The sequence below is a fragment of the Balaenoptera ricei genome, chromosome 3 (assembly GCF_028023285.1).
Source record: "Balaenoptera ricei isolate mBalRic1 chromosome 3, mBalRic1.hap2, whole genome shotgun sequence".
NCBI classification, from domain to species: domain Eukaryota; kingdom Metazoa; phylum Chordata; class Mammalia; order Artiodactyla; family Balaenopteridae; genus Balaenoptera; species Balaenoptera ricei.
The window spans coordinates 55932734-55959617 of NC_082641.1; the positions used below are offsets into that span (position 1 = coordinate 55932734).

Here is a 26884-nt window from a genome sequence, read left to right on the forward strand (position 1 = left end):
AAAATCAAAATTCAAAGTGTGGTTTCTAGTGAACACGTATCGCTTTTGCACCATAGTAAAGTCGAAAAATCCTAAGTTGAACCATTGTAAGTCGGGCACCATCTGTATACGCTTTTGTACCTTTTGAATTTTATACAGAGTGCACGTATTACCACTTCATTTTTTTTTATTTAAAGAAAGAAATAAAAATGGAAGACTGATGCTTTATCTTTAGTCTAAGTTTTATTTTAAGAGATCATCTTCAATTTCTTCTGTAATAAAAGATATCCAACCATTTGATCAGATTTATTCTTTAGTAACTGAAGCATTAAACAATTACAGTTTTAACTCTCAATCCTTAATAATACTATTCATTATATTTGAGATTGTTTAGCTTTCTCATGGAGAAAAAAACTAAACATAAACCTTTATACTATCCACCTATGAGTCCAACAGCACAATTTCAATAAGGAAGTTGTACTGATACTGATAATTGAACAATTTATATGATGTCAGCAGAGAGGTATCAAGAGTGATTGTAAAGTGGCATTCTTGTTAAGTCAAGAGCTATGATCTTTGACCCACTGCTCTATCCATTTCAATATCTGATTGATATTATCCTCTAGATCTTCTGGTTTATTGCTCGGCAGCGGATGCACTATTTCTTCCTTGTAGGATCCCAAGGCTTCTTCATAAAGAACTTGAAAAATTTCACACTGAATATTGTCTTTTAGTTTCTTCTGATTATAACCCCTAGAAGGTAAAGAGAAGATAAACAAACTGAATGGCATTAACTGGAGTTTTAGGAACAAACTAGAAACTGGACACTTTTGAACACATGAAAAATCACGCAAAAATACTTCTTGTAGGCTCTTTACCTAGAGAAAACAGATTGGCATCTGTGAATATGAGAGACTTCTTGGACAAGAGAGAGGGTTAAACTAAGGACCAAAGTTTAGCTTTGTCTGAGACTTTTTTCCCTACAATCTGTCAGCCACTCAATTAGCAAACATCTACCTACCTCAAGCCAGATGCCAAGCTATGAGATAAATAGTCTATAGCTACGTTCCTAAATTTCAAAAGAGTTAAGGAGTTAAGGTATAGACACATAAAACAAATAGATGGCATATAATAAAATAAAATGCATATGATAAGGAATAGCATATACTGATTGGGTACTTGATCACACGGATGTATCTGTACTTTACCAATTCCAAAGACATTGAAAAAATTATATAATCTTTATGTGGATGTAAATTAGCCAACTAATTAGCTAGTGAAAAAAGATAAGGAAAATTCAAACTCAAATTAGTTAAACTTTGTAACAATCAAAATTAAATTGAAGTACTTAAAAGAGGATTAACTTTATGAAAAAACCCACAGAATGGGAGAAAATTTCTGCAAATCTTATATCTGATAAGGGACTTACATCTAAAATACATAAAGAACTCTTGTAACTTAATAAAAAAAGGACAAATAACCAAATTAAAAATTGGGCAAAAGATCTGAATAGATATTTCTCCCAAAAAGATATACAAATGGCCAATAAGCACATGAAAAGATGCTCAACATCATTAGCCACCAAGGAAATGCAAATGAAAACCACAATGCGATACTACTTCACATCCAGTAGGATGGCTACAATCAAAAAGATAACAAGGATGTAAAATACTGGCGGCTTCATACACTACTCTTGGCAATGTGAAGTGGTGCAGCCACTCTGGAAAATGGTCTGACAGTTCCCCAAAAGGTTACGTAGTTAATGTATGACCTAGCAATCCTATTCCTAAAGAAATTCAATACCCAAGATAAATGAATGAACATGTAATGTTCACACAAAAACACATGTATGAATGTTCATGGCAGCATTATTCGTAATTGCCAAAAATTGCAAACAATCCAAATGTCTATAATCTGATAAATGGATAAATAAAATATGGTATATCCATATAATGGAATATTATTTGGCATTAAAGAGAAATGAAGTACTGATACATGCCATAACACAGATGAACCTTGAAAACGTTATACTAAGTAAAAGCAGCCAGACACAAAAGATCACATTTTGTATGATTTCATTTATATAAAAAGTCCAGAACAGGCAAATCCACAGAGATAGAAGGTAAATTACTGGTTGCTTAGGACTGGGGACTGAGGGGAAATGGGGAGTGACTGCCAATGGGTATGGGTTTTTTGGTGGGGGAGGGTTGATGAACATTTTTAAAAATTGGTTATAGTAATGGATATATAACTCTGTGAATATACTCAAAACCACTTAATTGTACACTTCAAATGGGTGTACAATTCACATGGTATGTGAATTTATCTCAATAAAGCTTTTTTTAAGAAGGTGATTAACTTTGTAAGTTTTTTCAACGGTTAAAACAAGACTACTTTCTCATAGTTTTTTCATACTTTAGTCTTTAGTTATTTACATAAAATAGTAATTTTTAATAAAAATGTTAAATGGTCTTTGAGAAAACACATATGTACTGTATTGTCTCTATTACTGCTCTGTTCAAATATTTTTAATGGCTTTTCCCTGACTAAAGAAAGATGATGAAAGTTTTAGGTATAGCTCCAACCTAACTTTCCCTATATATTTGCCACTATACTTTTTTGTGCAAGAATTTGCGAGTATCCCATCCAATGGTGCTTAGAGCTGACTATAGTCAGTGAGAACCACAAATTCTGAACCTGAAGTTAGGCAAACTTCTGGAGTTTTCCTTCTGGAGACTGCTTTCTAAATTCCTGTAAAATCCCCCTTTTTCCACAGCTTGAGTCAAAAGACAGTGGGAAAATGTCTTCCATAAAATTTTGCTTTTCTGGTTATTCTGGATTAAGTCTGATGCTCTCTTGAAGGGATGAACTCAAATATATTGTGAAATGTTAATTTATCTTGTTAAAGGTTGTAAAATATTCATTTATCTTTAGTTTTTCATAAGCTTTCCCATTTCTGTTGTGAGGATGATTTGAGTGGGTAATGTTCATTCCATAGCAAAGAGTATGTTATTGGCTTGGCTGTTTTCCTATAAAAGTTTTACATTAAGGAAAAAGCATGACTATGTAGGGTTGATATATAGTACATTTTACTGAATCAGACTGTCAGTTGAGGTATTCATTTACTCAGAAACTACTGCTTATGTTTTACGAATGCACCTTTTTCCGTTAGGTTCAGAATGTTGGTACCGTACAGACTTGGTTTATAATAAGACCAAAATAAAGTAGTCACGTTTTCAAATAGAACCTTTTATGATGTTCATGTTGGCCAACTTCAGGAATCTGAGTAAAAGTTTATATAATACTTTAAGGATTCAGTGTTCTTCCTTCCTTACCTAGTTTCAAGTCTTTTGTACAAAACACTGTTATCTGTTTTCAGCACAAATACTATATGAAACCAGCGTTCAGGGAAGAAATCACAACCATGGTAATCAACAATAACTCCACCTTCACTCATTTGGTTTTCTAACTCATCAACTACCTGTAAGAAAGGGGAGGAAAAAAAAAAAGATGAATACTCTTTAAAAAAACTGAGGTCAACTTTCCTATAAAATTTTTTTAAATGTATACTGTATAAAAAAGATTGTACTTACTCTGTCTTCATCTAAAATGGGACAATCATACTCTTCATCATAGCCATCATATAACTGCCCTAAAAGAGATTTACATTGGCATATTAAAGTAGTATTTTCTAAGTAACTTTCAGTAATTTTCAATTACTCTTAGAGACAAGGGAGGGCACTAATACAACAGATGTCACACGAATAGCAAATATAAAGAGCAGTATTGATAAATTAGAATTTTGTCTAGAAGGAAACTTGGATAACAAAATACCTGAAAAAGAATGAATAATAGCCAACTTCAGAATTTGTGGGGCTATTAGTAGAAGAGAACTAGTTTCATTGAGCTACAGATTGGTGCGAAGAGGAGACACATGGATACAAACACTCATACACACACTAACAGATTAAGTTCCAAATTTATTAGGCCAAGGATATGAAACTTATTAAAAGGAACAGCAGGTTCTCGATTCCAGAAATGACCCCTTTGTCACTGAGGTCACATCTTCATGGGGTTTGGGGAAGAAGAGTCAGTACCCAGATGCTCCTTTACTTCTAGAATTCCAGCATCCCCAAAAGCCAAGGGTTGAATATCTTATTTCAGAAGGTAAAACAAGAATGATGGGGGCAGGCATAAAGAAGGCAGATTTAAATCTAACATAAGAACTTTTCAACAAATTAAAGCTTCCTTTCAAAGGAAGTGTGCCTTAAGGAGGTGAGCCGTACCAATCCCACCCTCACCCTGAATCCCTAGGAGGTAGATACTCTAAGGCAGGCTTAGATCATTCTTTCAGCCATCTCGAAGAGCATGCTATAGTCTTCCCGCCTCTTTCCCCTTAATATTTTGGCACAGGTTGAAATGAGCTTCAAAGGAGCATGAGTTCTGAAGTGACGAAGCGGTGGTCCTGAGGGTTAGTGGAAGGCACAGAGGCAGTTTTAACTGTCTTCCTGGAGGGTCTGTGGGCTGATTCTGGGCACGTGAACCACTTCTCTAGCACCCCAGTGTGGCCTCTGACTTCTTGGGTTACAGTTCAGTTACCAGAAACTCTTACCAGCTAAAAAGTTAAACTGTCTTGGTATGGGGAAAATTGGTTAACAATACAGAAAATAATCTAAACCCTTACTTTACACCACAAACCCTAGGTGAATTAAAGAGCTAATTTCTTAATTCCAAAGATAACTAATGGAAAATTAAACCTACAAAGGTATGATACATTTGAGTTTGTGAAAAAAATAAAATAATTGATTGAAACATATAAAATGTTATATCTCTGTTCGATGAAAAATAATATAATTTTTAAAAAATGAAAAATGGCAGGGAGAAATACTAGGACAAAGGACTGAAATGTAGATTATATAAATACCTGAAATTCAAAATAACAGTAAGTAGCTTAACAAAGAATAAGAAAAACATTCACACAGGATGGAAAAGATAATTAGTAAACAATACATGAAAAAATACTGTACTTTCCCAGCTACTAAAGAGATGAACATTTAAATGAGGCTTTTGATACCTGTTATATTAGTTATACATGCATTTAGTAAACTGACTCTGGAAACGTATAATTTTTAAAAGAAAAACGTCATACCCGTTCAGAGATTTCTTTTGACCATTGAATTTCTAACCAGAAAAAAATTTAAAAAGATGCTTTAAAATGTTCAACAATAGCAAATTAGTTAAATCTTGTTTACTAACTTGCTAAAATATTATGTAATTAAACTTAAGTAAAATATTAGGTTGTTAAATTTCTATTATTTTTACAATACTATATATATATATATATATATATATATATATTTTTTTTTTTTTACAATGACACAAAATCTAAGAATACCTACAGCTGATTTTGTACTATGTGGGAATCTGGAGTAGATAAATGTTCCTTCATATTTTAAATCCAGACTAGTTAAATCTTTAAAAATATATGCTGTCTAAAACACAGACAACTATAGCAGTATTAACTTTTAGAATTAAAGTCTTTATATACTGCAATGCTGAAATGCAGGATTTCTTAAGTCATGTTAATACATATTAATAAAATAGTGTAATCCAAGCTTTCCAACATTCATTTCAAAAAACATTTATCAAACACCATGTACCAGTAATTACAGAGGTAAGGAATATATAATAGTGAACAATTGAACAAGAAGACGGACTCAGTCCTTCCCTCGAAGAGTTCACAATAAAATGGGAGATGACAGACAAGTAACCTGGAAATTGTAATATTTAATGCTGTGGATCATGGTGCTCTGGGAGCAATAACATGGGGACCTTTTAGGTTAGGAACATAAACTTGGAATATTAGGGGAGGCTTCCTGAAGCAGGTAACTTCTAAGTGGAAACTTGAAGCAGTTAGTTCAGGAAACAAAGGTAGGTAAGACGATTCTTTTTTTTTTTTTTTTTTTTTAAAGATCGTTTTGTGATCTCAGATTTACATCTTTATTCTTTTCTCTTTTTTTAAATTATTTATTTATTTATTTATTTATTTATTTATTTATTTATTTATTTATTATTTATGGCTGTGTTGGGTCCTTATTTCTGCGTGAGGGCCTTCTCTAGTTGCAGCAAGCGGGGGCCACCCCTCATCGCGGTGCGCGGGCCTCTCATTATCGCGGCCTCTCCCGTTGCGGAGCACAGGCTCCAGACGCGCAGGCTCAGTAGTTGTGGCTCACGGGCCTAGTTGCTCCGCGGCATGTGGGATCTTCCCAGACCAGGCCTCGAACCCGTGTCCCCTAGCATTGGTAGACAGACCCTCAACCACTGCGCCACCAGGGAAGCCCGGTAAGACGATTCTTAACAGAGAAAACAAGATATTCAAAGGCAGAGAGACTAAGGAGGGCAAGCCTTTCAAGGGAGGAAAAGTCTTTAAGAATAGTTAGAAAATAAGTGATAAGCGCTCAGGGGGATTAAGGCCAGATTAAAAAATACCTTGAGGGACTTCCCTGGTGGCGCCAAAGCAGGGCACACGGGTTTGAGCCCTGGTCCGGGAAGATCCCACATGCCGCGGAGCAACTAAGCCCGTGCGCCACAACTACTGAGCCTGCGCTCTAGAGCCCGCGAGCCACAATTACTGAGCCTGAGTGCCACAACTACTGAAGCCCGCGCGCCTACAGCCCGCGCTCCACAACAAAGAGAAGCCACCGCAATGAGACCGCGCACCGCAACGAAGAGTAGCCCCCGCTCACCGCTGCTAGAGAACGCTCCCACGCAGCAACGAAGACCCAACACAGCCAAAAAAAATAAAATAAATTAAAAAAAAAAAAGACCTTGAAGGCTGCACTGAGTTTAGACTTTATCCCAAAGCAAACGAAAATCATTAAAGCATTTTAAGCATGAAATGACATGATTAATTTCAAATTTTTAAAAATCATTTTGATTTGTGTGTGGAGTTGGAAGGAAGCAAGTCCAGAAAAAGCATGGATACCATATAAAAGCTACTGCAGAATTTTAGGTGAGTGATAATTATAACCTGTACTACAGGGAACGGAGAGAGATGAATTCTAAACTTTGTTTCAAATTTCCAAAAAGAGGAAAAATTTGTGCTACTTTAGAAACTTCAACTGGTAGTCACATTTATAATTGTCTATACAGTGGATCTTCATATGGCAAAGCTTGATTTCATCAAATTATCGAAACTTAGAAAATTAAATCAGTTTCCTAAACAAAGTTTTATGATTTACTTAAATTACTTGCAGAAAAAAATCGATTGTGGAGCCGGTTAAAAGGCTTAAAAGACCTTCTTACCTTAAAAAGACCTTCCCAGCTGTCGTTAGTCAAGCTATAAAAACATGACCTTTCCTTTAACTGCCATCCTATCATTTATACACTTACGTGAAAGCCGTTCTTTAAAGCTAACGATATAGGGATGCTAGTCATCTATTTTGATGCTGCTGCCAGTACTTAAAAACATTTTCAAGATTTCCTCCTTTGGAAACATATTTATCTCAATCCAACAAGAAGCTTATAACTGTAATGCAATTAGTATAAGAAGTTAATTGGTTTAGAAGGATTGGGAGCTTTGATACCTGGCCTTTTATGCAGAGAAGAGAGCAATGAATTCTGCCAAGAGAAGTTAGCACCAAAAGATGTGGCATTCGAGTAGAGCCTTTGAAGGAACTGTTTATAAGACAGATGAGGAAGGGCATGTACAGGTAAAGGGAATAGCATGTATAAGGACATGGAGATGGAAGACTCCCCATGCGTTTGAAGAATAGTGCACTGTGGGTAGACTTAAGGGGACATACGGCATAGTGGCTGCAGGGAAGGCTGAAGGTAAACTGTGGCCAGTTCATTACTTCATTAAGGTGGATGGCCTCTATCATTAAAAAGTTCAAGTAATTTCATCCCCTCTCCCCGCCCGCCCCCTTTTTAAAGGACATAATGATGGTGTACAGAAGAGGGAGGGAAGAGATACTGAAGAAGAGATTCAGCATGAACGGTCTTGAGAATGGTATAGCGGTACCAAAGGGACACAGCGTTAATGGTCTCAGGAATGGGATAGGGGTATCAAAGGGATTTTTTAAACTATCAAGATTAGGAGACAAGTGCATCTGTGTAGTGTGTAAATGGGTTTGTAATGTGTGGGTGACAGGAATCAGGAATGGGCAAGCAGAGTCAGGGATGATTTCAGAACATGTGCTTTTTAAACATTAATTTGGAAATACCTGGGAACTATCCAAATTCTTAGATCTAGTAGATGTCTAGATATTGGGCTAAGTGTTAATTATAAATTTAAGAGTTATAAGCAAAAAGGACTAACTAGTCCTGAGTCAATGAAATTACCAGAGGGAGGGGCAGGATTACAAGATGGCTGCAATGAGTTCACAGGGGAAAGAGGTATATGGTGGGAAGGAGAGAATCAGATGAAAAGATTGGGAGAGCAGTGTTGGAGAGAGGACAACGGCGAAGTTAGTTTCAAAGCCTTCCAGTGGTAGTTGATTCAGGTGAGGGAAAAAAATGCGATACACATAGGTTAGAGCGGGAATGGCAAACTTCTGTAAAGGGCCAGACAATAAATACTTCAGGATTTGCAGCCTAGTCTTTAGCTAGTGGCTCCTACAAAAACAGCTGCAGCTTGCCAACCCCTGCATTAGAAACACATCAAGATTTTAAGTGTTGAGGGCCAGACATTTGAAATGCATCCAATGTCTAGACGTATGAGCATCCTGGGGTTAGGCACAGAGGCTGAAGACTGATAAAACTGGTGGCAGGAAAATTAAGGATGCTGGTAAAAGTTTAATTAAATGATTGCATATGGGAAAGGACATCAAGTGAGGAATGCAAGACTGGAAGAACAGGGATAAGAAAAGCATTCTTAGTCACTCCACATTCAGGACTCTCCATAGTTTTATTAAGCTTAATTCCCCACCTAATTTTTCCTGCTTTAGTTCTAAATGTCATAAAGAAGGTCTCTTACAAATACAGCCATTCAACATGACTACTAGGATGGCAATAAACTCCACTGAGACACAGTTGTTTAAAACCAGTTTTGTTTTTTGTCTCATTACTTATAGCAGGGTTTCTAAACCTGAAATACTACTCAACTTTTGAGCTTGATAATTGTTATGGGCGTGGAGGGCTGTCCTGTGAGTTGTAGGATGTTCAGCAGAATCCCTAGACTCTACCCATTAGAGGTCAGTAGCAACCCCCTCACCCCAGTTATGACTACCAAAATATCTCAGAAGGTGCCATATGTCCCCTGGAGGGCAAAATCACCCCCTGTTGAGAACCACTGCTTTATAGAAGATTGCGTGGTTTCCCTTAAAACACATTACCATTTGGAAAAAATGAGGAGGCTGAATGTCTCAGACTATTTCCTAGTAAGATTTTCAGATACACTCAGATGGCATCTGGGGGAAAAAATCTGGTACATTTTGAAAAACACTATAAAGCACCTCATCTAACACATGTCAAATCAGATCAGAAATCCTTTATCTGGCATAATGGGAGGGAAAAAATCTCCACTTTTCCTTTAAGGCAGATTCTCATGAAATAATCTCATCAATAAAATACAAAGAGGATGGTCAGGACCATGCACCATCAAGTGTACACACATGGTTTGAGTACAAGTAGAGACTCAGTGAAGAGGAAGAGGAGTGTCTCACCGTGGATTATCCTTGGTCTGGTGTTACTGTTGCTGTCAGTGCTATTCATGACAGATTATACAGTAATTTCATTAAGTTTAGAAATATTGAGTGGGTGAGATGAGAACTGGAAGACATGACTGAAATTGACTGATGTATGTGACTCTGAAATCACTTGTCAAAAATAGTAAAGTTCAACAGGCAAAGGAACAAAACCAGATTTCATATAGGTATAAAACGGAGAATGACAAGCTATGCACAGTAGCAAATAAAGACCTAAGTTTTATTAACTATAATTTGAATGCCAAACCTGGATTAAAAATATAAGCATGATACTAGTTTATAGTATCAAGAATATGACAAGCAAAGATGCACAAAAAGTGATCTGCTAAAAGGGATAATGGGAAAAAAACTTCAAAAATTTTTAAGTGGTAAGATACTGGGAGCCACACCAAGGGTCCTTAAATATATCCAAAGGGATAGAAAAATGGGACCTAGGAAGAAGTCTGGCAATTGGCTGAAGATTCGCTATAAATAAAAATCCTGACCAAGTGGTGTCTCTAAAAAACAGACATGGTATACTTCAGCAATCTGAAAGAATGGCTGGTAAGAGTGACTTATACACCAGAGATCATAGTATGACCTAAATATCTGAAGACAGTAGAAGTGACTCTATTGGTAAGGAACAGACTGCAACAACTTCAAGCTTTTGCAACTGTTATTTCTGTTGGTGATAATGAGGCAGAAAATTGCATCTAAAAACGTAAAAACATTATCGCCAAAGTACCAACAATCAAATGGATGAATTACAACTTTATTTTTTACACTTAAAGGCTGATGAAAAACGATTACTAATCCTATTAAAGAAAATCCAACACAACATCTCAATTGAAAAGTACGGTAACCATATTTACTCATTAAATACTATTTCTCTAAAACACAACATGGAAACATCTAGCATGCATGTTTAATCTCAGTACAATGGATTCAAAACCAAGCATACAGGTTACATGCATCAAGGCTAAATTACAAATTATCATAGTCATCATCATCATCGTCATCATCATCATCATCATCTTCACGTTTTCTTTTCAATGCATTTGATGCTTCATTGGCAGTATTCTGTGATGACACCATGTTAGTGGTAATAAGAATATTTTTGGACCCAATTAGTGATGGATTAATTAGAACATTCTGAACTGCTGATGTTGCAGGAATTGATGCTTTTACAGCTGGGGATTGTGAAGTGGGCATCTGTACTGTGAACCTTTGCCCTGTGAGGGACACTGGAGTCCCTACTTTAGTTGAAACAGACATGGTTTGTGGGGTTGGTGTGCCAAGCGTGGGAGTACTTGGTCTGCTAGTAACTGAACCAACACTTAACCGTGGAACTGTTATTCTTCCTGCAGAAGTAGATGCCTTTTTTTGTAAGGATTTAAGTCTATAATTTGGAGCAGTCAAGCAATATCTATCAGGTGGCAATCTAGGACCTGAATATGGCTTGATTAATGGCAAAGGGGTTTGATTCCTTTGCCTTGCAATATCTAATAAAAAATCTCTTGGGGGAGGAGAGGTAAAAGACTGGTCAGCACGACACTGGATTGCCAATCGCACATCATCTGCATCGACAGTAGCCTTCTTAGCATGACTTGAATAAATTTTTGCATCATCTAGAATTGTGGTCACATATCGGAAGGCAAACTCCAACATCTGATTTATAACTCTTGGTTCATATTCTGTAATCCCCATATCCTTCAGGATTTGTGCCATCATCTGTGCATCTTTCGGCATGCTCTTGGGAGAAGCCATCTTGCCAGACTCCATGATATCCGGTGATCAGACTTTAGATCATTTGAAAAAAATATGTACATTAGATCAAACCTGAAATAGTTACTTTAGTAGCAACTGTCAGGAACTTTAAAATTTTTAAATACATGTTAAATTTTTTAAAATTTGAATTAAAAAAATACGTTAAATCTTTTTAATTTTAATGAGGCACATTTAAAGTTCCCTTCACTTAAATTTATTGAGTTTCTACCCATTAGAGAATATAAAAAGATGAAGACACAAATAAGGGAGTGATAAAAGATTGGGGAAAAACCGGGTAAAATAACCAAAAACATACATCACTTTAAAATATGTGCAGTTGCTTACAGGCATGCACCTATAAACTAATCTAAGAAAAGACCACAGGACAGCCATGTCCTACGGCCTGAGTTCAAAATCATGTCCTTCCAGTGAGCTCATATACTCACTGTCTCCATAGATATATATGCTTAGCACCACCCTGACCTTTACGTGTTCGCCCAAAATACTCTCCCTCTTCCTCATATTCAAACTGTCCTAAGTCCAATCTTCGTGGAAGCTATCCCACTTATTACTGTCCACAAGAACTGCTAGCCAACTGCAGAGGGGATGTAGTGGTCAAAATAACTAGGACACAGCATGAGACAATATGTTCTATTTCTATGGGTCCCCCACAGAGCATAAATTCCTTCATGGCAATTTTTCTCTGCTTTTTGTACCTTCTCACAATTACAGTACTAATACTCCATTATTTCTCTCACTTTTTTAAACAAATCTAACACCAAAGTGCCCCTTACCTTCTCGAGCTAAATCACCCACATTAACGTATTTCAGTCCTGATCTTGATGCAAGTTCTTTGCCTAGCGTGGTTTTTCCAACCCCTGGTGTACCTGCAAGACAAGCCACAGAAAAATACTGTTCATGAAATACTAATTAGACTTTAGCCACCAATGTGCCCTTAAGGTTCTTAACAACTGAAAAGTTTCCTAATTAGCAATCCTATATAAAATTACACACACCATAATCTAATCAAAACTACCCAAAGCCTGCTGAATATCAGAATTTCACCCAGTGTACCTGATTTTACCAGGAGTGGTGCTTGGGAGAATCTGATGACAACTACAGACTGTCTGCCACCACCATGGAAATTCCCAGAATAAAACTAGCCACCTCAAATAAACTGCCATCATTTATTTGCTTTAATTTAAAAAAATTAAATTGTTCATGGAAAAAAGTTAAGCAGTATGAAAGAATATCCACTATACTCTTCCCTAGAGTCAACCAGTGTAAACCACTTTCTTACGTATCTCTCCAAATAAGTCATATACATATGTTTGTGTATACATCCATATATATGCATACATATGGTAGCATAGTACATACGTGTACATATACACACATTGCGTGCATACATACATACACACCATATATTTCCTTCTACATAAATGGCCATACTATACATTGTTCTTCACCTTCCCTTTTTTATATTTATTGTTTCAAGATAAATAATCACTTAATTTTCAGCTTGAACTAATGCCACTGAAATTATAAAACCTGATCATTATAATTAAAGATAAAAGGAATAAGTCAACTCTACCTATAAGGGCAATAACATTTTTACCTCCAGTCCACTATAATACACCAAGTCTGAATCCTCAACTCACCATGTTCTCAATAAAACGCTCACATTTAGACTTTTGACGATATGGCTTAATATTAAAAAACCAAGACAGTGTCTGACCCAAACAAATCAGATGTTGTAAAATCTTCCCCTTAAGGACGCTTAAAGGCTAAATATTAATCTGTTGAGGTTAATCTGCTGCTCTCAGAAACAGACAGGACTTGTGCGCTGCCAATATGCTTACGTTTTGTTAAAGGATAAAACTTGGCTTTGTTCCACAAACAGCGCCTCAAATTTTATTGTGCTGCAACAGCATCTACACCCATTAGATTTTTCCAGGAATGCCCTATGATGCTATTAAATGCTACAATTTAGTAAACATTTTCAGAGTTAAACGACCAGAAATAATATTTTTTAAAGTCGGTATGCGGCATTTTACTACCCCTCACATGTAACAAGCGCCCTGAGTATGGATCCAAAGACCCAGAAAAAAACCCACGAACAGCCCGGAAATTTTACAGCATCTCTACGAGAAACGACCAGAGATACTCGGTAGATGCCTTTGCTTCTTAAAACACAAAGAAAAAGCCCCTGATGCTAACTCCGCGAGCGTATACAGCAAATTCATCACCCCACACGGCAAACATCCGAACCCCTTCATCGAAACCTGACTCTCAGATACAAAGAGAAAATAAGAGACGGCCCTAGAGGCCTAAGGACTAAAACATCCACCATTAACGGATCTACTAAGGGCCAAATACTGCCTTACCTTATCTCGCTAACAACCCAAAGACAGCTCTGCCAAGTAAAGAAGCAACAGCCATTTTACAGACAAAAACCTGATTACGAAAGATTAGGCAGCTTGCCAAAAAAGGGAGCTGGATATTATCTACCTCTCTCCGCCTCACCGAGTAGCCAACCTCTGAGCAAAACAATTAACGTCCGTCGTCCCCTCCCCCCCCCGCCTCCTGCAAAACCGTCGCGAGGGCCGGGAGTACAGGCCCTGACAACTATCAACGCCACGCGACCCTCACCGAGCCTCGCAATAGAACACTAAGCGACCCCACTTCGGACTTTCCAGGCCGCAGAGCACTCCGCGCCCCGCGCCAGCCCCGCCGCCCACCACCACCCGCAGCGCGCCCCCTGACCGGTGAGCAGGATGTTCGGAAGCAACATGGTCTTCGCCGCGCTGGCTCCCGACGCCTCAGCACAGGCGCCCTACACGCGACAGGGAGGGGCCGGAAGGGGAGGGTAACGGCAAGCGCCAGTGGCGCCGGGGTACTCGAGGCCTGGAGTGGCGCTCGCGACCCACCTCCGCCGCCTCGTCACCCACCATTGGGTTACCTGGCTTTCTATGACACGCTTCCATCGCAGGGTCCGAAGTACGAGCACAGGTCGGGTCGGCACTTCGGGTCAGGCAATGCGCTGGATGCCTAAGACAGTAGCTCCTTAGGAGGCCCCGCCTTTCGGGCTGTGTCGCGGAAGCGCCCACCGACCTGGAAGGTCCCCGGGAGGCGGGACCTCCAAGAGGGTTGCGCGCTGAGCCCGGGTGGGGCTGGGTGGTTTCCCTTGCACCTGGAGCTGAGCCTGGGCTCCACCGCTCCTCTCGGCCCACGAGGGGATGCAGCTACCGGAAGGTAAGGCTGCCGCGGCTGCGGCTGCGGTGTATATATGTTCTAGAGACGCGAGTCCATCTCTGCCTTCACGCCTTCCCAGACTCTCATGGCTCCTCCTCCCGACCTGCCCATCCCATCTGGGGATGAGACGGGTCGGGGTGCAGAGCTCTGGCCTGGAGCCGGGGCACGCGAGCTCATCTCGGCTTTCCCTTGACTAGCAGTATTAACGTTGGACAAATGTGTGAGCTTAGTATCCCCAGTGCAGTGTGTAGGATGGTGGTGGGTTTGCTAGAAATACTCTTCAGGTTCTCTTCTATCTCTGACGTCTCATTTCAGAAACCTGGTACCATCAAGGACAGTTGCCTGCTTTTTAAAGGAGGTAACTGTCAGTCTTGCTTTCAAAGAGCGACTAGAATCCTGACTATGACAACAGTCTGCGTCTTTTATTTCGACCTGCCAACTCTGTGTTTTCCACCTATGTAACGCTTTGAAACCGCAAAGCAAAAACTTCTCTAGTCGTGAACAATTTCTATATGTGTGTGTATGATTTGTTTTCTAGTGTGTGGAAGTATTTACACATAAATTATGTGTGACTCCAAACTATAAAGCTCAGTTTACAGGTTTGTAGACCTTAAAAAACTTTCTTTCTGGCTAACTTAAAACTGGTGAGTTCAGTAGTTTGTATAAACGTTGAAGAACTATGAAAGTCAGAAAACAGTGTTGCCAAAAAATTTCGTAATAACGTATTCAAATAACAACAGTTATAGAAAAAGTTTACAGTAAGATATAAAGTCTTTGTCCAAAGTAAGTGATAAGTCTGAATTCATTGTATGGTGCTTTTTTTTGTTATTATTTTTGAAATTTTGGAAAATTTTTTGAAATTTTATAATTTGAAATGTGGGGAATTTTAATTTTCAGTATGAAAACTACACAAATAAAATTGTTTAATTTTTCTTAATGACAAAAGGTAGGTACTCAAATGTGTAGTTTTTCTGTTTTCTCTAATACATTATTGAGTTCATAGGAAAAACGTTACATCACCACAGATAGTTTGACAGTTATAGTCATTAAAAGTAAAATTTATTTTAGCATTTTGATTTCTTGCTGCATGTATGTTTGCTGTGTTCTCTTTCACTAGTTCTTGAGCCTTACTTTTATTATGTCGTTGATTTTTATCAATATATATTAATTACTTCTGTTTTACAGTTTTTCTTAATTTGAGAATTTTTTTTGTCTTTTTTTCCCCTAGGTGAATTATACTTTAATGTACTACAGGTTGTATGCTACGGATGGGAACTATTAAAGTTTATAATGTCAAAAACTTTTCTTAGACCAAAGGTATCTTCCACAAAGGTATGATACACTAAAATGGCCATATGATAACTGCCAAAAGGAGTTATAAATTTTTATATGTGTTCCCAATGACTTATTACTGCCGTGAGAGTAATGGTGCCCAGTATTTGTTGTAATTAGTGATCTAAAAAGTTCAATAATAAATTGTGAAACAACTGTACACTGAAAACACAACCTTAATTTTGAAAAAATGTTTATTTACAATCCTGGTCACAAAGAAAAGGCTGAAAACTCTTGAATGAAAGAGCAATAGAAGAAAAATACGTGAGCTGTAGTTGGTGTTATAGCTTAACAACAAGCCCTGCTTCTTAGAAATTATGTGGTTCAGTGTGCCAGTTCTCAACAAGGCTAGCGGGTGGGTAGGATGGGTATCAGACAGTATACTGAAAGTTAGCTGTTTTCCTAGTGGTGGATCTGATTTTTCTTTTACTCTAAGTGAATTATTTAACTTTGCTGTTTCTCTTCCTCTTCCTCTTTTTTTTTTTAAAGTAAATGGAAATCCACATTTACATAAGAAATAAAACTGTAAAATGTATAAGTAACATGGAGATAGGAATCGCTAGATCAGAGTTGCTATCAAGAGTTTTACTACTACTACTATTTTTATGTACTCTTAAAAATAGAGGAAAGGGGCCAAAATTGTAATACTAGTAATAGTCTTTTTAAAGAGGAGGAAATGAATTGGGTAGCTATGACTAAAATTTTTTTTCCAAAACGTCTTCATTTCTTTACCCACTGCTGATCATAATCCTAGATTCTGTTTATAAAAGGAATGAAGTTTGATTTCACATTCATAAAATACTTGTAAGTATTGCTTCTCCCGAGCCTACTTTCAGCTCCAACCTCTGTTTTTTGTTTTGTTTGTCTTCCAGAAAGGAACGCTGTCAAATAAATCGTTCACAACTATGGTTGGGTATTCTTTAAGGAAAATATAATCTTGTTAGTCAGGCAGGGAATTACAAAAGTCAGGTACTAAGCTAGATTTTTTTAGATTTATACTGTTGGCATGTTAAGAAAAAGTCCACTTTTAAAATTCTAATTATTAAAAAAAGAACGCTTTTTAATACTCCTAAATATTTTTAGGTTAAAATTGCTTAACTTAGCATTTTTCTCTATGTATTCTTACAAAGGATTTTAAAGAAAAGGAAATGTTAGAGGGCAACGTAGAGGGGTTAATAGTTTCTATAAACCAGAAGACCATGAAATAGAACTCACTGATTTTCCTGCTCTCTTAAACCAGTACTCTTTTTCCTAAACAAATCTGACAAATCACCCTCCCTGGAAAGCCTGCCTCCCTTTCATAAACATATTAGTTGCTTCATGAGCTGAAGAAAAATATAATCAAGTCATAATTACAAACTATTCATAGCTTCAGTATTCTTAGACCTATCTTCACATCTCTTAAAGCCAGTAGGGATTATTTGAATGTATAAAATGGTTCTTAGTTTGTGAATGTATTAACCTGGTCAAGGCAGAAGTGTTACTTTTCTTACTGCTCTACATGGTTAAAATAATGCCTTTTTTTCTTTATTCTGTTTTACTTCTTTTTTGGTAGGTAATTTTAATATTTGTGTTTCAGGGCTACAAATGAGTTTTTAAAGTATCAGTCTAATCTTTATTCTGGGAAGATTATAATTAATAAAAGGAATTAAGTTTGTATTCTCTATTCATTTATATGACATCCATCATTACCATGGTCAAGTAGATAAGTATACATTTATGCTTATTGTAAAGTACAAAAATGACTAATACAGAGTCAATTTTATTTAAAGAGTTAATTTGTGAGATTTTTATTTTAAATGTTACAAGTATAAGAATTTTTTTAATAGAGTAGTTTAGTTATATAGGGAATAGATGCAAAAAAAATGTAATAGTGTTTACGTGGTTTCTTTTTTTCAGACAACAAACTGGGTAGACTCATCATTTGATGATTTTTCGGAGACTACAAGCATCTCTACTATTACTGCCACATCATTAGGTGTGAATAACTCAAGTCTTAGAAGAAAAAAGGTGTCTTCCACACTAGAAAGTAGCAAATTTCCAGCTAGAAAAAGAGGAAACCTATCTTCCTCAAAGCAGATTTATGGTCTAGAAAATTCAAAAGAATATCTGTCAGAAAATGAACCATGGGTGGATAAATACAAACCAGAAACGCAGGTAACAAATGGCATACAAACAAGTCTACGTAATTTAGTTTCAGGAAGGAGAGGGATGTGCATTTTCAGATATTATTCATAAAAATCTTTCTGCCTAAATGAATTAGAAAAAGAATAATAATTTCTAGGTTTTTTATATTCCAAGGCTCAAAATTTCCCAACAGTTATTCAGAAGGTATACCATTGGTTATTTGTCTTCGATTTAATTTAACCCCCAACATAGACTTGATCCATTTAATTTTTTGCTAAATGTAATACCCCTCCCTATTAATCCTCTTCCCAAAATGTATTACAGGAGTTTAAAATATTTTATAATTGCATATGTGCCTCAAATTTTCATATACTGGGGTCAGTTTAAGAATAGAATTTTTCCATATCAATATAAAGAATTGAATTAAGTATAATCAAAAGGACCTTTTTATTACTATATCATGTTACTTGTTTCTAGTTTTTTTCATTAAAAATGTGTAGATTAACCTGTGCTGATGTATCAAAAATTTTTGAGTTAAAATGTTTTATTTGAAACTTGAAAATTTTAGCATGAACTTGCTGTGCATAAAAAGAAAATTGAAGAAGTTGAAACCTGGTTAAAAGCTGAAGTCTTAGAAAGGCAGCCAAAGCAGGTAACTAAATAAGAAATCTGTTCAAAAACATTTGGCCTCAGATGTTTCTCTGGCTTCTAGTTGGTTATAAGAAGTTAAAAACTTTCATGTTGACTTTGTTCTCATAAGTCCAGATCACCTGCAGTAGAAAGCTGTCTGACCTTACTACTTCTTCCTCATTAAAACACTCAAGAGACTTTGCGTTTCCCCCTTGACTTGTACCTCTTTTTCCCTCTTATATATAAAGCATAGTAAACCATTAGGGTGCTAATATATTTAGCATATCAGATTATCTCACACTAAAGCAAGTAGGCAAATTGCATATTAGTTTCTGTATTAAATATAGCCTAAAATAGTCATTCATCTTACGCTTATGTTTTTTCTTTCACTTCCTAATTCCATAATTACCCTTGGCCCCCAAGCTAGAATATTCTCTCTCTCTCTTTTTAAACTTTTTTAATTTTGAGATTCTTGAAACATAAAGAAAAAATAGAATAGTAAAAATAGAATAGTAAGTGAATATTCATGTACCTGTAAAAATACCCATCATTTTCTCCCATGAGTATTTTAACGTAAATTATAAATGTTTGGCATTTAATTCTCTAATGTTATCTAATGCTCAGTTCATACTCACATTTTTCCAGTTGTCTTTTATATCTGGTTTGTTACAACCAGTATCTAATCAAGGACCACCCGTTACATTTGATTGTTCTATCTCTTAGGGCTTTTAAAATCTAGTACAGTTGCCTTCACCTTCTCTTTCCACAAGCCGCACAGCATGACCAAAACATAAATAAATAAATAATAAAATTAAAGTGTAACTGGCTCTTCTCTGGGTCCAGGTATACAGGCCCTTATTTACTGTAGTTAATAAAGGTAAACAAATGAGCAAGGATTACAGCCCACCATTATGTGTAGGACATCTTCCCCTGATAATTTTTCAGTTTTAACTTTTTTATCAGATTTACTGAATGAGGGAATGTTACTGGTAGCTGCATCCTCTAGTCTGTCTTTAGAGTCCTGTCTCTGGTAATATATTTCTTAATATACATTTCTTAAAGAATCTGATATCTAAACTGAGGTTTTTCCATAAGAATATTATACTTATATAATATTGAAGTATATAATCCAAAGAGAGGTCTGTATTAAGGTTGAATTTTATGAGTTCAGGTAACCCCTGAAAATACTTGTTTCAGACATTACCTCTTTAATCTAGCTGAAGTTGTTTTAATTTGGCTACTGAGTAGTCCTTGGGAGGAACATAATGCAAGAATTGAGGAATTATCAGAAGCTATGCTTAGAAGTTCAGGAAATAAGATTCTCTTATCTAAAGCTGGTTTATTCCAGCTAGCATCGTGAAATTTAGTCTGCTTATACCCGACATTCAGTAAATATCTGTAGAGGTAATTAATATTTAGAAAGAATATTCAAACATAATATTCTAGCATTCCAATGATTTTGATTTTTTATTCATGTTTATATTTGGTTTTAGGGTGGATCTATTTTATTAATAACAGGACCCCCTGGATGTGGAAAAACAACAACTATAAAAATACTGTCAAAGGAGCATGGTATTCAAGTACAAGAGTGGATTAATCCAGTTTTACCACAATTCCAAAATGATGATTTCAAGGAGATATTTAATCCTGGTAAGGTTTGCTCTGAAGGTAGTGGAAATAGTGGGGAAAGTCTGGTTTACAGGAGGTTTGTAACAAGCCCCCCATCTATATCTTTAAGATTTCTAAGACCCTACTGGGTATATGGGTTTTTTTGTTTGTTTGTTTATTTTTAAAATTTATTTATTTATTTTTGGCTGCATTGGGTCTTCGTTGCTGTGCGCGGGCTTTCTCTAGTTGCAGCAAGCAGGGGCTACTCTTCATTGCCGTGCACGGGCTTCTCATTGCGGTGGCTTCTCTTGTTGCAGAGCACGGGCTCTAGGCACGCGGGCTTCAGTAGTTATGGCACACGGGCTCAGTAGTTTTGGCTCGCGGGCTCTAGAGCACAGGCTCAGTAGTTGTGGCGCATGGGCTTAGTTGCTCCGCGGCATGTGGGATCTTCCCAGACCAGGGCTTGAACCCGTGTCCCCTGCATTTGCAGGCGGATTCTTAACCACTGCACCACCAGGGAAGCCCAAAACTTATTATTAAATTAAATTAAAACTTACTGTTATTGAAAACAGCTCATTTATAGTCATGCACTAATTGGGAGAATCTTCAATGTGTAGGCAGAGTCATAAATATTTTTACCAATTGTATGACTTTTATACTAACAGCTGTGTTCTGAAATCAGTTAACTCCATATTACCTTCATTGGTACAGAAAAGTTACTGTTGTTCATAGTGACTTTTGTCTTTTGAAATGAATATTCTATTTTAAATTTGAACAGTTTTGCCTAATTAAAAAACAGTCTACAATATTGTGTGCTCCTTCATGTATATGTAAATGTATTCATTAATGTATATGTATATTACATACATATGTATAATATTGGTGTGTATATTTGGTTGAAAATAAAAGTATTAAATATGTTTCCTTTCAGAATCAAGCTTCCATGTATTTCCTTATCAGTCTCAGATAGCAGTTTTTAAAGAGTTTCTACTAAGAGCGACAAAATATAACAAACTACAAATGCTTGGAGATGATCTGAGAACTGATAAGAAGATAATTCTAGTTGAAGTAAGGACAGCTTTTGAAATTCTGCTATAACTATTGAGTAAACAATTGTAAGATATATTTTATGTGATAATGACATTTACTCTCTCCATAGTATTAGTGCTGGTAAAATATAACATAAAGGCTTTGTGTAATAGAAGAAACCTAAAGTTTTTTGCAGTAAACTTGGATAGAGTAGCTACAGGTTAATGAACTTTAAGAATTTAATGGCCTAAGTATAGAAAGGCAAAAAACATTTGGAAAGTGACGTCTTAGTAAAAATGTTATAATCTGTAGTGACCCTAATGAATTTGCTATCAAAATCCCATTGATGTGTATTACTATTTAGGATACCAGCTATCTGATGTCTCCCTTAATTTCTACAAAAGTTCTGGTTACAGTACATTGAATAGATAACATTTTTCCTGTTTTGGTAAATATAAATCTGAAAATAAATTTACATGGGAATAAAACTGAGCTAATATTTCTCCTTTGTTTTTGGTAGGATTTACCTAACCAGTTTTATCGAGATTCTCATACTTTACATGAAGTTCTGAGGTGAGTTTCAGTGAACTTTTCTAAAACTCCAGATTAAATGGCAGGTGGTTTAAATTTCAACCTTGCTTGCTATCTTTTTTCTTTTTTTAACATCTTTATTGGAGTATAATTGCTTTACAATCGTGTGTTAGTTTCTGCTTTATAACAAAGTGAATCAGTTATACATATACATATGTTCCCATATCTCTTCCCTCTTGCATCTCCCTCCCTCCCACCCTCCCTATCCCACCCCTCTAGGTGGTCACAAAGCACTGAGCTGATCTCCCTGTGCTATGTGGCTGCTTCCCACTAGCTATCTATTTTACATTTGGTAGTGTATATATGTCCATGTCACTCTCTCACTTTGTCCCAGCTTCCCCTTCCCCCTCCCCATATCCTCAAGTCCATTCTCTAGTAGGTCTGTGTCTTTATTCCCATCTTGCCCCTAGGTTCTTCATGACCTTTTTTTTTTTTCCTTAGATTCCATATGTATGTGTTAGCATATGGTGTTTGTTTCTCTCTTTCTGACTTACTTCACTCTGTATGACAGACTCTAGGTCCATCCACCTCACTACAAATAACTCAATTTCGTTTCTTTTTATGGCTGAGTAATATTCCATTGTATGTATGTGCCACATCTTCTTTATCCATTCATCTGTTGATGGGCACTTAGGTTGCTTCCATGTCCTGGCTATTGTAAATAGAGCTGCAATGAACATTTTGGTACATGACTCTTTGAATTATGGTTTTCTCAGGGTATATGCCCAGTAGTGGGATTGCTGGGTCGTATGGTAGTTCTATTTTTAGTTTTTTAAGGAACCTCCATACTGTTCTCCATAGTGGCTGTTATCAATTTACATTCCCACCAACAGTGCAAGAGGGTTCCCTTTTCTCCACACCCTCTCCAGCATTTATTGTTTGTAGATTTTTTTGATGATGGCCATTCTGACCAGTGTGAGATGATACCTCATTGTAGTTTTGATTTGCATTTCTCTAATGATTAATGATGTTGAGCATTCTTTCATGTGTTTTTGGCAATCTGTATATCTCCTTTGGAGAAATATCTATTTAGGTCTTCTGCCCATTTTTGGATTGGGTTTTTTGTATTTTTGATATTGAGCTGCATGAGCTGCTTGTAAAGTTTGGAGATTAGTCCTTTGTCAGTTGCTTCATTTGCAAATATTTTCTCTCATTCTGAGGGTTGTCTTTTGGTCTTGTTTATGGTTTCCTTTGCTGTGCAAAAGCTTTTAAGTTTCATTAGGTCCCATTTGTTTACTTGCTTGCTATCTTTTGTTATTTTAGGAAGTACGTGCAGATTGGTCGATGTCCTCTAATATTTATAATCTCTGACAGTCTCAGTGGAGGTAATAATCAAAGGTTACTGTTTCCCAAAGAAATTCAGGAAGAGTGTGCTATATCAAATATTAGGTAAGAATGAAATTTCTGCTTAAAATTTCATATACATACTGTATTTTTTAATTAATCACGTAACCACTATCTTTCTTTATAAAACTTTGACAGTTTCAACCCTGTGGCACCAACAATTATGATGAAATTTCTTAATCGAATAGTGACAAAAGAAGCTAATAAGGTAAGTCTTTTAAGAACTGATTAATTTGAATCTTACATTGTAATTATAGAAGCCAAACTTAAGTAGTATTATATAAACTTGAGGAGTTAGAGATACAAACTATTTCAGTTTTTAAAATTAAAGAATTTTAATTACGCTCATAAAGCACGTCATTTTAGAAAATGTAGGAAATACTAATTTTAAAAATCCTTAACCTTTTTCTACTTTTAAACTTAATTTTCTTTTTCACATTGAGGTAAATTTCCCTTTGCTTGGCTTAGTGTTCTAAATTGTATCTGTTATCAAGAAGCTGTTTTCTGGTATCTAGGTCCATTAGTCAGCAACAGTCCAACTCTACTTTTGTCCTGTTGTCACTTTTTAAAGATTTAATGTATTTTTTATTTTGATAAAAATACATATCATAAAATTTACTATCTTAACCATTTTATTCCAGCTTTATTGAGATATAACTGACGTATAACATCATGTAAGTTTAAGGTGTATGACACATTGATTTGATAAACTTATGTAATGAAAAATGATTACCACCATAGGGTTATCTAACACCTCCATCATGTCATGTAATTACCATTTGTTTTTTGTGGTGAGAACATTTAAGATTTTTTTCTCTTAGCAATTTTCAAATATGTAATACAGTATTATTAGCTGTATTATGTATTAGAAACATCTTAACCATTTTTAACCATCCAGTTCAATATTGTTAAGTATACTAACATTGTTCTGAAATAGCTGTACTTTTTTTTTTTTTTTTTTTAATTTGGTTGCGCGGGGTCTTAGTTGCGGCAGGTAGGCTCCTTAGTTGTGGCATGGGAAATCTTAGTTGCGGCAGGTAGGCTCCTTAGTTGTGGCATGCGAAATCTTAGTTGCGGCATGCATGTGGAATCTAGTTTCCTGACCAGGGATTGAACCCGGGCCCCCTGCATTGGGAGCACAGAATCTTATCCACTGCGCCATCAGTGAAGTCCCTGAAATAGCTGTTACCTTTTCCCCCCATAAATTTTATTTATTTATTTATTTATTTATTTGGCTGCTTTGGGTCTTCGTTGCTGCATGGGGGCTTTCTCTAGTTGCGGCCAGCAGGGGCTACTCTTCGTTGTGTGCCTAGACCTCTCGTTGCAGTGGCCTCTCCTGTTGCAGAGCACGGGCTCCAGGAGCACGGGCTTCAGTAGTTGTGGCACGTGGGCTCAGTAGTTGTGGCTTGCGGACTCTAGAGCACAGGCTCAGTAGTTGTGGCGCACGGGCTTAGTTGCTCCGCGGCATGTGGGATCTTCCCAGACCAGGGCTTGAACCCGTGTCCCCTGCATTGGCAGGCGGATTCTTAACTGCTGTGCCACAGGGAAGTCCCATAGCTGTTAGTTTTAACGCATCATTTTTTTCTATCTTTCAAATCAAGATGATGTTAAAATAAATTGATGAAACTTCTACTCCCAGTAGCATGGTTCTAGGGGGCCCTACTGCTATAAATCAACTGGATCTTACATCATAATATATTTGGAGTGCTGGATCACAGGAACTGAGGGAATTCTCCAAGGGAGAGGTTATTTTGAGGATTAAACAAAATAATGTATGTATGTAGAGCACTTAGCTGAATAAGTACAAGTATTAATAGTGAAATATTAGAAACACCCTGAGTCCAGTAATAGAGGGAGCAGTTACTGTGGTGAACTATTATGTCATTAATTAGCGTTTTGAAAATATTCAGTGACATGGGGAAATACAATTTAATGTCAAGTTAAAAATAACAAGATGCGAAGTTATATGATAATTCTAACAATAGAAATGGTGTTTCCAGCCCTTGATATATCTGTCAAGCCCTATGCAAAGTATTTTTACGTACCTGATCTTATTAAACCCTCACCACAACCATACAGAATTATCCCCATTTTATAGGTAAGGAAGCTGAACTTTCGAGGGAAATAACTCGAATAATATTCCATGACTATTAAGTATCAGATGAGTTTAAGTTTTGTTCTGACTCCAATTCACTGTGCTAAAACAAAACATACAGTTGTCAATGACAACACAATGCACATATATACATAAACCTATACATACTAGAAGAAATACGTAAAAATGCTAAGTGTGATTCTGGATGGTAGGATTACTTGTGATTTTTTTATTGTCTTTTTGAAAAAAATCTATGTTTTCTACTATAAGCATGATAATTATAAACTATATTTAAATATTTATTAAACATTGAAGAAATAAAAGTAGTCAGCGTCATACTACTGTATCATGTTACTCACAACTTCTTTTAAGACTAAGTCATTAAATTGCAAATGGCATTTACTCTAGCAAGTTAGTAAAAGGAGATACCATAACTTCTTTGTTATGTGGTTAATGTGCTTTACCTTAAATAGTTGACCTGCAAGAATTTTAGAGCTAGTATACTTTTGATATCATCATTGATATGTTACATAAAAGGAGCAGCAACAAGCACAATATTTACATATAAATATAAATCAAATATAAAATCAAATGTTATGATACTGTCTGCAGTCTCCAAGGATGATAATGATAGTATAAGAAGATTTAAAGGAGAGTTTAATCTCTGGTATTCTGTAGCTTAGTTAATTATATTAGGGAAGAGTGTTGACATCTTAAGTGAATGAGTTATAATAAGAAAGAGTGTTGAATATCTTAAGTGTTTTTCTTTAAGTTTAAATAAATGTTTCTCTGTATTCATAGGAAGAAAGATCTTTAGTCTTTTCTGATATCATGAGGTATATAAAGTGTGGAAGGAACTGCTGATCATACATCTTAGCCATATTTGCCATGTGCACAGTAATTAACATCCATAGTATTTTCTTCAGCTACCAAGGATTATAATTTCAAATTATATTTCCTTACTGGCAAGTAATCCATATCTAGAATTTTTCAAAAACAAGTACTCCTCTCAAAACAATTTTTAAGGTAAATATAGTCCCAATAAAAATAAAGTTAATCTGGAAGAGAAGGCATGAGCAAGAAAATTTTGTAAAAGAGTGATGAAGGGAGACTTGCTGTCTAGGTATTGGAACATAATATGATGAAACTATAGGAAGTACAGCAGTGTGGTATTAGCACAGTAATAGACAAATGGAAGAATAAAATGAGAAGACAGCACAGAAATAGATCAGTATGTGTAAATGGGAATTTTTTATATAATGGAAGTGGTATTTTACATCACTGGGGAAGGAAAGTAGACTATTACGGTTAACAACTGGTGTTGGAACAATTGGATATTCATATAGGAAAACATAAGGTTGCCTCTTTAGTTCATACTATGCACAAAAATAATTTAAACCTTGATTAAAGATTTGAATACAAAAATTAGAAGAGTATTAGG

General features: G+C 36.2%; 3 protein-coding genes across 6 annotated transcripts in view; 1 reads left to right on the forward strand and 2 right to left on the reverse strand.

Moving 5' to 3' along the window:
* Window positions 1-286: 286 nt before the first annotated feature.
* Window positions 287-14487, reverse strand: AK6 (adenylate kinase 6). 2 transcript variants are annotated; one of them, XM_059916532.1, is made up of 5 exons: window positions 14395-14487; window positions 12227-12319; window positions 3573-3631; window positions 3315-3460; window positions 287-732 (listed from the first exon to the last, which is right to left on the reverse strand). In XM_059916532.1, exons 1-5 carry the CDS (start codon window positions 14417-14419, stop codon window positions 540-542), a joined length of 516 nt encoding a protein of 171 aa, XP_059772515.1. In that variant the 5' UTR covers window positions 14420-14487; the 3' UTR covers window positions 287-539. The 2 variants fall into 2 exon arrangements, with proteins under 2 accessions (XP_059772515.1, XP_059772514.1); XM_059916531.1 differs by lacking the exon at window positions 14395-14487 and adding an exon at window positions 14199-14306 and having other exon boundaries at window positions 298-732.
* On the reverse strand, window positions 10526-12317 carry TAF9 (TATA-box binding protein associated factor 9). The gene is made up of 2 exons (XM_059916530.1): window positions 12227-12317; window positions 10526-11464 (listed from the first exon to the last, which is right to left on the reverse strand). The coding sequence occupies exon 2, from the start codon at window positions 11445-11447 to the stop codon at window positions 10650-10652; it is 798 nt and encodes a 265-aa protein (XP_059772513.1). The 5' UTR covers window positions 11448-11464; window positions 12227-12317; the 3' UTR covers window positions 10526-10649.
* The window catches only part of RAD17 (RAD17 checkpoint clamp loader component), a 29839-nt gene continuing 17312 nt past the window's right edge, over window positions 14358-26884 (forward strand). The window contains exons 1-10 of one of the 3 annotated variants that reach the window (XM_059916527.1): window positions 14382-14687; window positions 15003-15045; window positions 15916-16019; window positions 17919-18176; window positions 18715-18798; window positions 20270-20426; window positions 21316-21452; window positions 21934-21986; window positions 23268-23393; window positions 23487-23556. In XM_059916527.1, the coding sequence (XP_059772510.1) occupies window positions 15978-16019; window positions 17919-18176; window positions 18715-18798; window positions 20270-20426; window positions 21316-21452; window positions 21934-21986; window positions 23268-23393; window positions 23487-23556 (927 nt within the window). In that variant the 5' untranslated portion in view covers window positions 14382-14687; window positions 15003-15045; window positions 15916-15977. Of the gene's footprint in view, window positions 14688-15002; window positions 15046-15915; window positions 16020-17918; window positions 18177-18714; window positions 18799-20269; window positions 20427-21315; window positions 21453-21933; window positions 21987-23267; window positions 23394-23486; window positions 23557-26884 lie in introns of all 3 variants that reach the window. The other 2 variants (XM_059916529.1, XM_059916526.1) reach the window with 2 other exon arrangements.

Coding starts and splice junctions, on each gene's coding strand:
- TAF9 (XM_059916530.1), bottom strand. CDS start 11,447: ATGGAGTCTGGCAAGATGGCTTCTCCCAAGAGCATGCCGAAAGATGCA.
- AK6 (XM_059916531.1), bottom strand. CDS start 14,226: ATGTTGCTTCCGAACATCCTGCTCACCG. Junction 3,632..12,226: donor GGGTGATTTAGCTCGAGAAG/GTAAGGGGCACT, acceptor AATCTCTTTTAG/GGCAGTTATATGATGGCTAT. Junction 733..3,314: donor TACAAAAGACTTGAAACTAG/GTAAGGAAGGAA, acceptor TTTACCTTCTAG/GGGTTATAATCAGAAGAAAC.